Here is a 13,803-nt window from a genome sequence, read left to right on the forward strand (position 1 = left end):
CCTCCGACTTTTGGCCAAAATATTTGAGACCTTAATTAACCATGCTCTAGTCCATCACCTTACAGATGCTAAACTTCTGATTGACCAAAAATATGGATTAAGACAAGCCCGTTCCACAGCAGACATCCTAACTGTAATCTCTGAACATATATACCATTCACTGGACAAAGCTAGGAAGGGCAGAGCGGTAGCTCTAGATATATCTAAGGCTTTTGACAGGGTATGGCATAAGGGTCTCCTCAGGAAAATTAAATCATACGGTATCACTGGTAGAATACTTAACATAATTAAATCCTTCTTAGATAAGAGAAAAATCCAGGTTGTCCTCGACGGTCGTACATCTAAACAATATGATATAAATACGGAAGTGCCTCAGGGGTCTATCCTTGGACCTCTATTGTTCCTGATATTCATAAATGACCTCCCCGACAAAATTTCCTCTGAGATGGGTATATATGCTGATGACACTACACTTTATGGCAGGCACGACAGGAAGACGAATGAACACATTTCTAAAGAAATGGCAGAAACACTAGAGGAAGACCTCCAATCTGTGGTGGAATGGGGACAAAAATGGATGGTCACGTTCAATGCCGCCAAGATTAAACTAGTTTCATTCAATAATTACAAGAAACCTTCTCTACCACCTATAGCAATGGCCAACGACTCTTTATCTGAGAGTACATCTTTCAAACTCCTTGGCTTAACGTTCACAGGAAACATGAGTTGGAACAATTAAATCAAAGGCATTGCCAGGGCCGCTGCAAGAAAGGTAGGCTCTCTCTACCGTGCTAGACAACTACTAACACCCGAAAGTATCCTGTACCTCTATAAGGCCACCATTCGCCCATGTATGGAGTATTGCTGTCATATTTGGGTTGGTGCATCGACTACTAGTCTCTCGCTCCTTGACAGAGTTCAAAAGAGAGTCGCAAACCTGATAGGCCCTGAACTGGCATCTAAGCTTCAGCGTCTGTCCCATCGACGAAATGTTGCATCCCTCTGCCTGTTCTACAAGTATTTTAGTGGTGAATGTTCTGATGAACTGCAAGCACTTGTGCCCCCACGACGTAAACACTCTTGACAAACCCGACAGGTTGCTAAATCCCACCCCCACACTGTAGAGATCCCTAGATGTAAAAGATCTTTCTACTCCAATAGTTTCTTCCCCAGAACCGCCAGACTTTGGAATTCCATTCCGGGTCCCTGCTTCCCCAACTGTACTGATGTGCAGAAGTTCAAGTGTAACGTTAACCGACATTTTGCTGCCCAAATCCCTATATAGTACCCTGGTAGTTGTTGCCCCTGATAGTAGCCCCCTACATCACAGTGGCAATTTGCCTTGTTTGGGGTGAAAATGTAATTTAAAAAAAAAAAAAAAAATTGATACAAATAATAAATTCTTATAGTTTTATAATTTTTTTGATTATTTAACTAAATGTTGCAATGATTATATTGCTCTAAAAATGTTAGTTCTGAATATTTTAGATGGATTATATTTTTTTTTACAAAGGCGTCACCACTTATCAAGACCTGGAGGCCACTTGAGGATAAGGGTCAATGAGTGTACGGAAATTTGGTAAATTGGATTACTTAAGAGGATGGCTCATCAATAGTTTGTTTACGTTGGACTTGAAGTGGACCCAATTGTAGTCAGTTGGAAAGCAGGGAAACAGAACAGAGTTCCACAGGCGTGTAATTCTAAGTTTAGGTTTAGATAAAGAGTGGGGGAAATTATTGATAGTGGTTTCAACTAGACGAGTGTTTTTCATGAAAGTTTGATGAGGATGACCATAGATTGGAGCTCAGAAAAACACTTGCCATGAAAATAACGATAAAGCAGAGACAGGCTTGCAATGTCTCTTCTGTGAGAAAGAGGTAGCAGGGAAGAGAAAAGTCAGCTTACATGCTATTTGGGTCTGACTTTGAAAATCCAACATGATAACTTGATATATTACATTTATTCATTAAAATAGAATTTATTGCACGTCGTTCAACACTGATCGAGATTTTATGTCGACTTAAGAATGTACAGAAAAATGTGTTAATGTTAAAATAAACATTGTTTTCTCTGGCAAAGATTTAGTTTCACTGGAAAAAAAATCAGTTTGCCATGAAAATAACGATAAAGCAGAGACAGGCTCGCAACTTCTCTTCTGTAGGAAAGAGGTTCCAGGGAAGAGAAAAAGGCATCCCCTACTAGGCTACGAAGTCTATTTTGAACTCTGTTAAGGCAGGATAAAGTGCTTCTAGCAGCTCCTGCAAATATGTGGCAACAGTACTCCATCCTTGGTCGTACTTGCTCTTATACATGAGATATCTACTGGAGCAATAGAATGATCCCACCAGCGACCTTGGTAACAGATTTGATGTACGTGTTCCATTTCAGATCAAGAGTAAAGGTCAGACACAGAAGCTTTTCAAAACATGGAGCCTCCCCCAAGACAAGAGCCATTCATTTCATTGATGCCAGATTAGGATCAGAGCGTTGATGATGTAAGGATAGAAGTTTGGTTTTCGATGCATTGAATTAACCAGCCACCTCTTTCTCTGTGCTCAAGATCAGAGGAGAGAGAATCAGAACTTCATCATTTACAGCCTTTGAAGTGTTGCCATAGATGGTCGTGTCATCAGCCCTGATCGCATAGAGTAGAATTAGCTGCAAAGAGTTTGGCTTTGCCCAATGCTGATGAGATTACGTTGGGTCCATTGATCATGGTTGGAATAGAGCACATGCTTCTGTTTAGGACCCTGTTTGAATATAAATACAATGGTGTGAGCAAATGCAACCCGGAAGCACATATAGGGCAATTTAGGGTCTTTTTTGGAGAGGTTCCTACCACATGGAAAGCCATCTCTAATATAGGCACTTATTCCATGTCCATGGCGATCTTGGGGTCAGATTTTGATTTTAAGTTAAAATATTATTTAAATCAACAAACACATCTAGGGAAATAGTTGGTCCAATTCCAGTTTCATTTAGAAATAATAAGTTTGGTTTAGTCTCCTGTAATTGGGTTTCAACCTCTGGAAGGTTGGAATGTAGAACTCTGATGTTGGAGAAGGAGACATGGTAGTTGGCGTCTACGTTGGATTTAATCTTGTATTCTTTGCGGAGACTTTTCATGAGATAGTTTTGGGGTTTGTGGAACAGGTTGACAGACTTGGTTAGAGCATAGCAGAGAGGAAAAGTAAGGGAGAAAAAGAAATATTTTTTGTAGAGCATGATAAGGTAAAGCCGTTCAGACTACTTTGCTATTGTTTGCATGTTTTGGTCGATCTTAAGAAGGTCTGAGGTTACATTAACCAAAATGTGATTTCCAAATTTTATTCTAAAAAAAAAAATCAAACTTCATTTTATAATCTTTAGAGGATCTTTACAATCCTTCCATTTTGTTTGGTGCTTTTCTGATCTTTCCATCATTTCACAAAAGATCAGATCAGTGTCTTGGAGACCTATCACAAGGGCTTTTACCAGAAAATTCTTTAAATGCTTGTAATGCATTTATGAATACATGTGCATTCATCTATTGTTTTCATTGTACACTTTAAATGGAATGTATTTTATCTGATAAATTTATCAAGATGAGGTTCAATTCCTTACGTGAACATATGTCCTGTGCATTCACTGCCAAAATTGTCTTACATGTGTTCAACCAAAGTTTCTTTATTTTTAAGGTTTTTTATTAAATTCAGAAAAAAAAAATTCTTTAACTTAAAAGAGGTGTATGTTTTTTATAAGTAGGTGAACATTTTACATTGGTTAAATGAATTACTTATAACTGAAATCAAAGTAATTACGATCATGTGGTATCACTTTGAAAAACTTTGTTGGCTTATTTGGAAGTATGGAAGCATTGGTAAACATTGCAAAAACATAAAAACTGACGTACAAAAGAGTAGATAGCTTCGAGATTGGTCAGGCAGAGTCTGTCGCTGTGAAATCGACTTCAAATGTTAAAAAAATAATAAAATTACTACGCCGTGACAAGTGATTAATGTATGCAAAGTAAATGTGTTTTTTGAGACTTTCAAGAAATTTACATGAATACAATTTAAAAAAGAATATATATTTTTGGGTATAATGATAGAAGTCATGCGCAAAAATATGTACATTATTTGTTACTTTTTCTTCCTTTTGGGGTATTGGAGTGCTTATGGCCTAATTTTTTATTTTTAACGTAGCAGTTGCTGCTCTTGCTATTAGGAGGAATGGGGAGAAAAAAACCAATAGTGTAAGACTATCATGTTCGCATGCAGTAATATTCGCATCTGAGTTGCAGGTTGGGCTGTTGGCTTCACTTCAGTAAGCTCTTTTTTAACTTTTTTTTTTAAAAATCTTAACAAGAGAAAACTTTCTAACTTTCTCTCTGGCACACAATCACGATTCAGTTTTGAGGATTAGTTACTCGGCCGGAATATTCGGATGTGCTGGGTATTTCTAGGGAAGGAGAATAGATGCTTTGAGCCTCATTCAGCGTCTTGTTTTTTTTTCTCATAATTTTTGGCTGAATTGCACCCTTTATAAGTGGGGTGGTTTGGGCGAAATCCCCCTCATCAAAAGCCAATCAGAGAATTTTCCTGCATCTCTGGCCCTTAAACATTGATCAATATCAATTGAACAAGTGCATTCACCTTCGCTGTGAGATTCCCCGATTCTCACGGAAGCAGAACATAGTTCAACTTGAGGATCATTCTCGACACAATCTCTTGACATCATCCTGTCAGTACAACTGCTTTTAATAATAATAATTCCATCTGCACCTGGATTTAGGATTTTGTGAAACCAAAACCAATTGGTATAGTATGTGAGAACATTAACCGACCAACAATGTATATAAAATAGGTAAATAAAAATGTTTTAAAGTTGTACCCCATTGGATTTAGAATAGCCTTAGGTTCAATCTCCGACCAAATAGGGTTGATTCATTGTCAATTTTCACTTCATTCGCCCTGTGAATTCTTGGTCTATTTTGCTATATTTATTATTTAAATTTTGTCAGTAAATTTACTGGATATTTCTAAATGACACCTGTCAAAGTTTGACAGGTAAAAATTGAAGTGAATATAATGTTTTTATGTGGTTGTTGATTCAAGTTTAGTAACTAATATTGAAACTAAGATCTTCAAACTTACATTTGTCAGTCGAACGAATTATTCTGACTGTGTTCATTTATTCTTTCTCATCTCTTTTCACATTTTCGTTATGTGTATCAATGCATGCAATTCATGATGGCCATTTTATCAGTTTATTATTAAACAACCTTTTGTAATATCAAAAGCACCATCAAATATTGTTTTCTTTATTGGTCTTGATTAGAAATTAAAATTCTCATATTGCGATCGTCATGTGACTAGGTGAGTGCTCGCCTATATCAGCAGTGTAGCAGATTAATTGTTTTATAGCATATCGATCCTTTTGGAATTATTTAATGCCAAAATATCTATCGTACATAAATCGTTCAACAGTATCGGATTTGATTTTTACTCTGAAACTGGATGGTTAGAGTTTCATTCCTTTCCAATATTAGTAGTCAAGTGAACATAATAAATCCTATTTCTTTTTCTCTTAATTGTTACGTTTTTTTTTTTTTCTCTTAATTGTTACCCTTTTTTTTTTCTCTTAATTGTTACCCTTTTTTTCTTTTTCTCTTAATTGTTACGTACCCTTTTTTTTTTTTTCTCTAAATGAGAAAGTTTGGAAAGAAACATTTGAAAGCATCATGGGATGGATTTGATATGTTAACGAGTTGTTAATTTTTTTCCTTTTATTTATAGGAAACTTACTACAGATTGTACGATGTTTTTTTTTTCTACTAGAAAATGACTATATTGTTTGTGTATTTTAGTTTTGTATAATTTGCAAATTTTAGTGAAATCAATTATCTGTGCTTTGCACCTCTAAATGGATTGCATATTTGTTATTTACTATTAACCGATTATTTGAAATAAATAGTACACTAGTTAAATACTAAGAGAATGACTTAAAAAAATCCTATTTAAAAAAAGAAGAAATTTCCAAGAATGCATTTTCAGTTCTAAAAAGCTAGCCATTTTAATCTGTTAATAATTTAAGAAAAAAAACTGAATTGTTTTGTGACGCATGGAAATTTAGAAGTATTTAAACTGTTGAGTAGGAAGTTGCTAGCTTTACCTTCATTTATTGAAAGCTATTTACTATCGATAACAAAATTAATTTTTATAACAATTTGATTTTGTAATTGAACGATGAAATGATACCTTAATTAAATTTCACTTTCACAATCTTATTTAAAAAACACAAAATGAACAAATAAATGATTGCAGTCATCTTGGTTTGTGGAAAAGAATGTTTTTTTTCTCTCCTATATTCTCTTTAATCTGTTATATTTTTATAAAATGCGATCGTGTTTCTTTTCCTTAGACCCCTGAAGCTAGTCCAAGTGATCGTCGACCAGCACAGCCGCGTCCTTTGCATCCAGAATTCAGTAATTATCACCAGTCTACAACGCAGTCCAATTCCAATCGACCAAATCTGTCTAATTATGGCAGTGAACATCTCTTGCCCAGTCACAAAGTGCAGTACCACCCACCAGAACCGCGATTCTCTACCCCTACCAATTCTATGGCGAATGGTAAGTTTTTCTTTTTCATTTTTTCTTTTTTTTTTTTTTTTAATGCTTTGTCCAAAAACATCAAAATAAATTTTTCTTTTCTCTCTCATCCATTGGTATTTTTTTCTTTTCTTGAAAGCTTTTCTTTGCTTTTTATTGACGACAACATGAGAATGCGTTTTTTTTTTTTTTTTTTTTTTTTACAAAGGCATCACCACATTATCAAGGCCCAGAGGCCACTCAAGGATAAGGGTTAAAGAATGTACAGTAGAAATTGGTCAATATAGTAATCATTAGTAATGAAAATTTGGTAAATTTAATAACTTATATGGAACGGCTCATCAAGAACTTATTTACTTTAGACTTGATTGTAGTCAGCCGGAAAGCAGGAAAACGGAAGACAATTCCACAGGCGTGCAGTTCTAAGAAAGAAGCTTTGTTCATGGAATCTACATTTAGGTTTAGGCACAGATAAAGAGTGGGGGAAATTATTGATAGTGTTTACAGCTAGACGCGTGTTTCTTGTGAAAGTTTGGCGAGGGGGGACCATAGATTGAAGCTCAGTTGAACACTTTCCATGAAAATAACGATACATCAGAGACAAACTCGCAACATCTCTTCTGTGAGATAGAGGTTGCAAGGAGGAGAAAAGGACATCTCCTACGAGGCTACGAAGTCTATTTTGAACTCTATCAAGGCAGGACAAGTCCTTTCTAGCAGCTCCTGCCCAGATATGGCAACAGTATTCCATCTTTGGACGTACCTGGCTCTTATATAGGTAGAGAATAGCATCAGCAGTGAGATATCTACTGGATCAATAGAAAGATCCCACCATTTTTCCAGCGGCCTTGGCAACAGATTTGATATACGTGTTCCATTTAAGATCAGGTGTAATGGTCAAGCCCAGAAGCTTGTCAAAACTTGAGGCCTCCTGAAGACGAGAGCCATTCATTTCAATTGATGACAAATGTGAATTAGAATGTTGATGATGTAAAGAGAGAAGCTTGGTTTTAGATGCATTAAAAGTAACCAGCCACTCCTTTCCCCATTGTACTACGTGCTCAAGATCAGAGGAGAGAGAATTGGAGAGAACTTGGTCGTTTACTGTCTTAGATGTGCTACCATAAATGGTAGTGTCGTCAGCATAAATGTCTACAAATGATGTAAGGATATGATTTGGAAGATCATTAATGTAGATCAGGAAAAGAGTTGGGCCCAGGATGGATCCCTGAGGGACACCGGCATTAATACTGTGAGCTTCTGATTTTTGCCCCTCAACTACTACTCTTATGAACCTATCAGAAAGAAATGATTTAATAATTGAGAAGATTTTTCCAGCTATACCATAGCTAGCGATCTTATGAAGTAAACCTTTATGCCATACCCTATCAAAGGCTTTAGATATGTCAAGAGCAATTGCCCTAGAAAGATTGCCACCGTCGAGAGATTTGCTAATCCTATGCGATATAACTGTAAGCACATCTGCTGTAGATCTAGCAGAACGGAAACCATATTGAGTGTCACTAAGAAGGTTATTTTTGTTGATGTTTGATTACTTCTGTATTTAACACAGATTCTAGCAACTTACTCATGACGCACAGGAGACTTATTGGCCTGTACTGAGAGGGGGATGAGCGATCACCTGAATTCTTAAATACAGGGCATACTGATGAGATTTTCCAGGGAGATGGGAAACTATTCTCCTTAAGACAACGTTTAAACAGTTTTGTAAGTATGGGCGCTAATTCAGGTTGCAGTTTTTTGAGTACTATAATTGGAATACCATCAGGGCCAGTTGCTTTACTCGAATCAAGGTTTTTGATTAGCTTCGCAACATCACGTACAGATATACGTATATCACATAGCGTGTTTTCTGATACAGGAGGAAATATTGGGGGTTGGCGGTCTTGGTCGCAAAGGGTAGAATTAGCTGCAAAGTTCTTGACAAAGAGTTTGGCTTTGTCTGATGCTGACGAGATTACCTCAGGTCCATTGATAATAGTTGGGATGGAGCACACGCTTCTGTTCAGGATTCTGTTTGCTATTTGCCAAAACTGGTGGGAACCAAGCCGCTGCTCAGCTACTTTGGACTTAACAGATTGAGCATACAACACTCTTGCGTTCCTTATTACTTTCTTACAATGGTTGCTGGCAGTCCTGAAAACGGCTTTAGTTTCCATACATCTATTACGTTTGAAGCAGTGGAAAAAGTGATTTCTGTGCGCAATGGCAGCAGCACATTCTGGAGAGAACCATGGCTGGCTGTTAGGTTTTTGCTGAAACTTTTTAGAGGGTATGAAATGGTCAATACCTACAATTAACCATTCAGTTAGGTCTAATACTATAGAGGACACAACCTTTTTAAACATGGAATGCAGAGGTAGATCAGATATAAATGTACGGAAGCTATCCCAGTCAGCCTTAGTGTATCGATATACTGTACGATGAAGAGGTACGTCTGGGGACTTATTACATTTCATTTTTATCTTAATTGATACAACAGAATGGTCGGAAGATCCAAGAGGCGACAGAACAGAAACTGAACATAGTTCAGGGCAAGTTGTGAGAAAAAGGTCTAGTAGGCTCGCATACTGGCCGTCATTATCGGGCACACGGGTAGGTTCCTGAACAATCTGAGTGAGGTCATAGGCAATGGAGAAATCATGACAGAACCTCCCCTCATCATCGGTCTTGTTTGAGTGGGTCAACCATTCGACGTTGTGAACATTGAAGTCTCCATATACGTGAATGTTAGCTGAAGGATAAGTAGAAAGGACTTGGTCAATTTTCTCAGATATGCTTTGAAAGATAGTAACTCCGCTGTTGTGGGGGCGATAGAGAGTAAATATAAATGCAGTAGTGTGAGCTAAAGCAACCCGGAAGCACATATAGGATAAGTTAGGATCTTCCCTGGAGATGTCCCTCCCACATGGAAAGCTATCTTTAATATAGGCACATATTCCATGCCCATGGCGATCTTGGGGGTCAGATTTAGAAGTTAAGTTAGAGTATCCTGAAATTGCAAACTCATCTAGGGAAATAGCCTGTCCAATGCCAGTTTCACTTAAAAATAAAAGGTCTGGTTTAGTCTCCTGTAATTGGGTTTCAACCTCTGGAAGGTTAGAACGAAGACCCCTGATGTTGGAGGAGGAGACATGGTAGTAGGGGTCTACGTTGGAAGTTGGAGAACCGGGTTTAATCGTGTATTTTTTCTTGAAACTTGTCATGATGAAATTTTGGAATTTGTGGACTAGGTCGACAGATTTACTTAGAGCAGGACAGAGAGGGGAAATTAAGAGAGAAAAAGAAACGAAGAATTTTTTTTTTATTTGTAGCTAATGATAAGGTAAAGCCGTAACAATTACCCGCTAGTATGGCATCGAGAGGCCCCACCAGAAGCTACTGCATGGTCCAGAATCCATTCACCAAATGGCAATACAGCAGCCCCAGTACTTTGCACCTGCTGATAGGACAGCCTCCTTAGTGGTTAATCCAAGGTTCGGGTCCCTGACTATCAGGCGGATAACGTCAGCCCAGACAAAACGTTTACCTCCAGCACCCTTACTAGTGACATGGCTACAAGGATAGACATAGAAACAGAAAATTTCCGCCATCTCAGCCAACTGTACGCAAAAATACTGCCAACCTAGAAAACAGCTTTTTCTTCTCCCTTTGTCCGAAAAATCACTTATTTAAAAAATGAGGACTGAGGGACAAATAAGAAGAAGCGAGAGTAACAGGAGCTGCCGATAACGCATCCACAATGCGTTTTCTACTCTCCATTAAAAAAAAAAAACTATTAAGTATTGTACTTAATAAAAGTCCAACAGACGTGTTTAAGGGAAAGTATGGTAATAGATTCCCCTCACACGAACTAAAAATGAGTATAATTCGTAATTTTTGCTATCAACTCGGTAGATAAATAAACATATGTACGAGGAAAAAAAAAAAAAAAAAAAAAAGCTAGCATTTAATAAAACAGAAATACACAAATTAAATACTGAAATAAAATGGAGTTGTTAATATTTTAAATCTAAAATAAAAAGCATGATTGAAATCACTTATCTCAACAAAAACAATTCCGTCTCCAAATTGCAAACTGTATTGAAAGAAATTCAGTTAGTAGCGTTCAAAACATTTTTTTTTTTTTGAAATTAGCCGTTAAAAGAAAATCGTGATTTTATTCTGAACTTAAGCTAGTAACGTTTTAAGAAGCTTACGATATAAAAGAAAAGGCTGATGGGGGGGGGGTTCTTCCGAAAGTAAGTTGGTGCCGTTATAAGTAATTTCGAGATAAGATGGAAGCCGGTATTGGACTAGAAAAAAGCTAGCATTTAATAAAACAGAAATACACAAATTAAATACTGAAATAAAATGGAGTTGTTAATATTTTAAATCTAACAAACTTGAATTCTGATCAGAAAGAACTTTCTATCTGGCAAATTAATGATTTGCAAATCCCTTTCGAATATCAGCAGCTACTTTTGTTCTATTGATAAAACGTGATCATTTTTGATTTCTCTGTAGCTATGCAAAATATGAAAATTAGTTTGTCAAGTTAAAAGTAATTTCTGGTCCAAAATGTATAAATCTAAGTGTCATTATTCTAAACTAAAGAGAAAAAAAAAACTAATTTTAGATTTGAGTTGAAGATGAGCTTTTTCTTGTTGACTAAAAAGAAAAAAGTATTAAAAATTTCACTTTTTCTGATAAACATTTTAAATCTTTATTTAAAAAAAAAACATTTTTTTTATTCCCCATCTTTTTTTTTACCCCCAAACAATGCACGTTGCCACTTTGATGTAGGGGGCTACTATCCGGGACATAAGCTACAGGGGTACTATGTGGGGAGTTGGGCAGCAAGATGTCGGTTCATGCTACACTTGAACTTCTGCATGTCAGTTCAGTTGGGGAAGCAGGAACCTGGAAGGGAATTCCAAAGTCTAGCGTTTTTGGGGAAGAAACTACTGGAGTAGAAGGCTCTCTTACATCTAGGGATCTTAACTGTGAAGGGGTGGGATTCTGCTGCTTGTTGGGTTTGTCTATTGTTAGACAAATTGATGACTCATCAAGTAGTTTCTTCTATTCTTGTTGTGTTTTTATGTTTCTTTTAAACCAATCGGCATTCTCTCTGCTTATTTTGTGAGCCAAAAGTGTAAATTTGTTTTCAACTGAACAAAATATAAAATTTGATAAAAAGTTTGTTCATGCTTTTACTAGATATGTACTTCTTGTCATGTATCCCATTCAACCATTTTTAATTTCTATAATTTTCATGCTTTTCATAGACGTCCTTATTTTGTTGCTTTCTCACAAGTTCTGGTGTAACACAAGGTCGTTTTTATTATGTAGGAAAATCCAGCTCCCTAAAAAGGCATTCTGCTTTGGAATAAAAATTGATTTGGTTCAGAAGTATTTTTCTTTCCATGACCAAGGGCACTTCTGCATTTTAAAACCCCTTAATACAAAATTGATGTTACCATTAGATTCTTCATAGACTTTTCCCAGACAAATGTTGAAATATAAGATTTTTAATCTTTTTGGTTTTATGATGAAATGGGAAAAGTTGCATTTTTTTTTTCTCTTGTCTGTTTTGATCAAAACAATTTTAAATCTTGCCTTTCAGATGTTCTCCTGCCGCATACAGATAATACAGAAGTGTTCCCGTCACCTTTGATAGAAAAACGTAATTACTTACATTTGTCTGAGGCGGAAGTTGATCAACTACGTAACCGGCTGCACTCGACAAATGACACAAATGCAACTACATCAACACATTTGCAGCAACAGGCAACAGATGACAACGAGCTTGATGACGAAGAAGCCAGTGGCAGCGCCAGTGTTGAACAAGAAGACCTCATTGGTTAGTATCAAAGTGACTCTTAGAATCTTTATCCTTATTTTAGATTCATCGTTTTTATCTTGATATAAAAAAAATAATGAAAGCTATCTCAACAAACCAATTTGTGAAGATTTCTCTTCATAAGGGAGTACAAAATACACTTGCACATCTGAAATATCTGAAAAAAAAATGACTGTAGAGTTTTGCGTTTGATGAGTGTTGTTCGAATGGTTATTTCAAAAGTTACACTCCTCATTTTAATGCGGTAATTGTGTTATAGTTTCAACAATTTGAATTTGATTTGTCTTGAAATGAATTCACACAAAATCTGATATCTAATATTTTTACTTTCATCTTTTGAATTTTAATTATCTTATTTCTTATGTCTACAAACTGTTGAAATAACTTTGTCGCGTGAGTTCATCCTTTGTAGATACCAGTTTTTTTAAATTGATCACTTTTTATACAAGCTGAATAATGTCTTCCAACCATCATTCAATCTTTTACTACGTCTATTTACAATTTGTTTTTTTTAAGTTACAAATCGAATTAAAAAAATGGGTGTAGTTAATTAATTAACATTTTTCTTGAAAAGAAAAAAAAAGTGAACGACTTAAACATTAAAAAGAAAGTTGTGAATGGCTAAATATCAGTATTGGATTCAACACATTATTCATAAACAGAACACTTTTTATTACCTTTTTTATATTTAGTCAAAAATTTCAACCAATTGGGGAAAATATTCAAAAGTTATTCGGCCCTGTCGGTGGGGCATTAGAATACACCGACTGCCCCCCTGCAGAGGGTAAAAGTCCCTCAATGGGGGTCCTGGATATGACCTTAAACTATATCCAATGGCAAGGCCCCAGCTTGTGGGCTTTAGGGAGTGTGAAGTCACCCTTTAATTGCCATTGCTCTCAGGTCCACTCTGACCCAGAGTGGTAGTACCTGTTAGAGTTCCAACTATGGGTTGAATAGAAACCGACTTGAAAACAAAAAAATATATTCTATTAAAAAATTTTTCTTCAAAATCTTTGGATTCGGCATTAAATAACCCGAAAAGGGTTGATATGCCGTAAAACAAAAACAACCAACCAACCAATCAAAAGTTATTCAGAAATAAGATTTCATTGCATTAAAGCCATGGAGTAACATTGTTCCTTTCAATGAGTAAATTACAAAAAAATTTGAAAATAAAGATTAAAAATTAAATGAATTTCATTTTGAAAAGTTTTCATTTTTTTTCTCTAGGACAAGGCATGTCTTGTCTTGTGCAACCATGTTTATACTTGAAAAGGGTTTGAATTTATGTTTGATACAAAATTATTTCTTTATTCCTTCAATTAAATGTCAGAAAATGGGTTTGTT

The 13,803-nt window shown here is 36.0% G+C and overlaps 1 protein-coding gene across 4 annotated transcripts in view; it reads left to right on the forward strand.

The window, feature by feature from the left end:
- The window catches only part of LOC145260593 (uncharacterized), a 116,549-nt gene that overhangs the window by 14,199 nt on the left and 88,547 nt on the right, over positions 1-13,803 (forward strand). For all 4 annotated transcript variants that reach the window (XM_080118872.1, XM_080118892.1, XM_080118881.1 and 1 more), the window contains exons 3-4: positions 6,404-6,614; positions 12,220-12,456. In XM_080118872.1, the coding sequence (XP_079974998.1) occupies positions 6,404-6,614; positions 12,220-12,456 (448 nt within the window). The remainder of the gene's footprint in view (positions 1-6,403; positions 6,615-12,219; positions 12,457-13,803) is intronic.

The sequence above is a fragment of the Euprymna scolopes genome, chromosome 3 (assembly GCF_053919585.1).
Source record: "Euprymna scolopes isolate OS-2025 chromosome 3, ASM5391958v1, whole genome shotgun sequence".
Lineage (NCBI taxonomy): Eukaryota > Metazoa > Mollusca > Cephalopoda > Sepiida > Sepiolidae > Euprymna > Euprymna scolopes.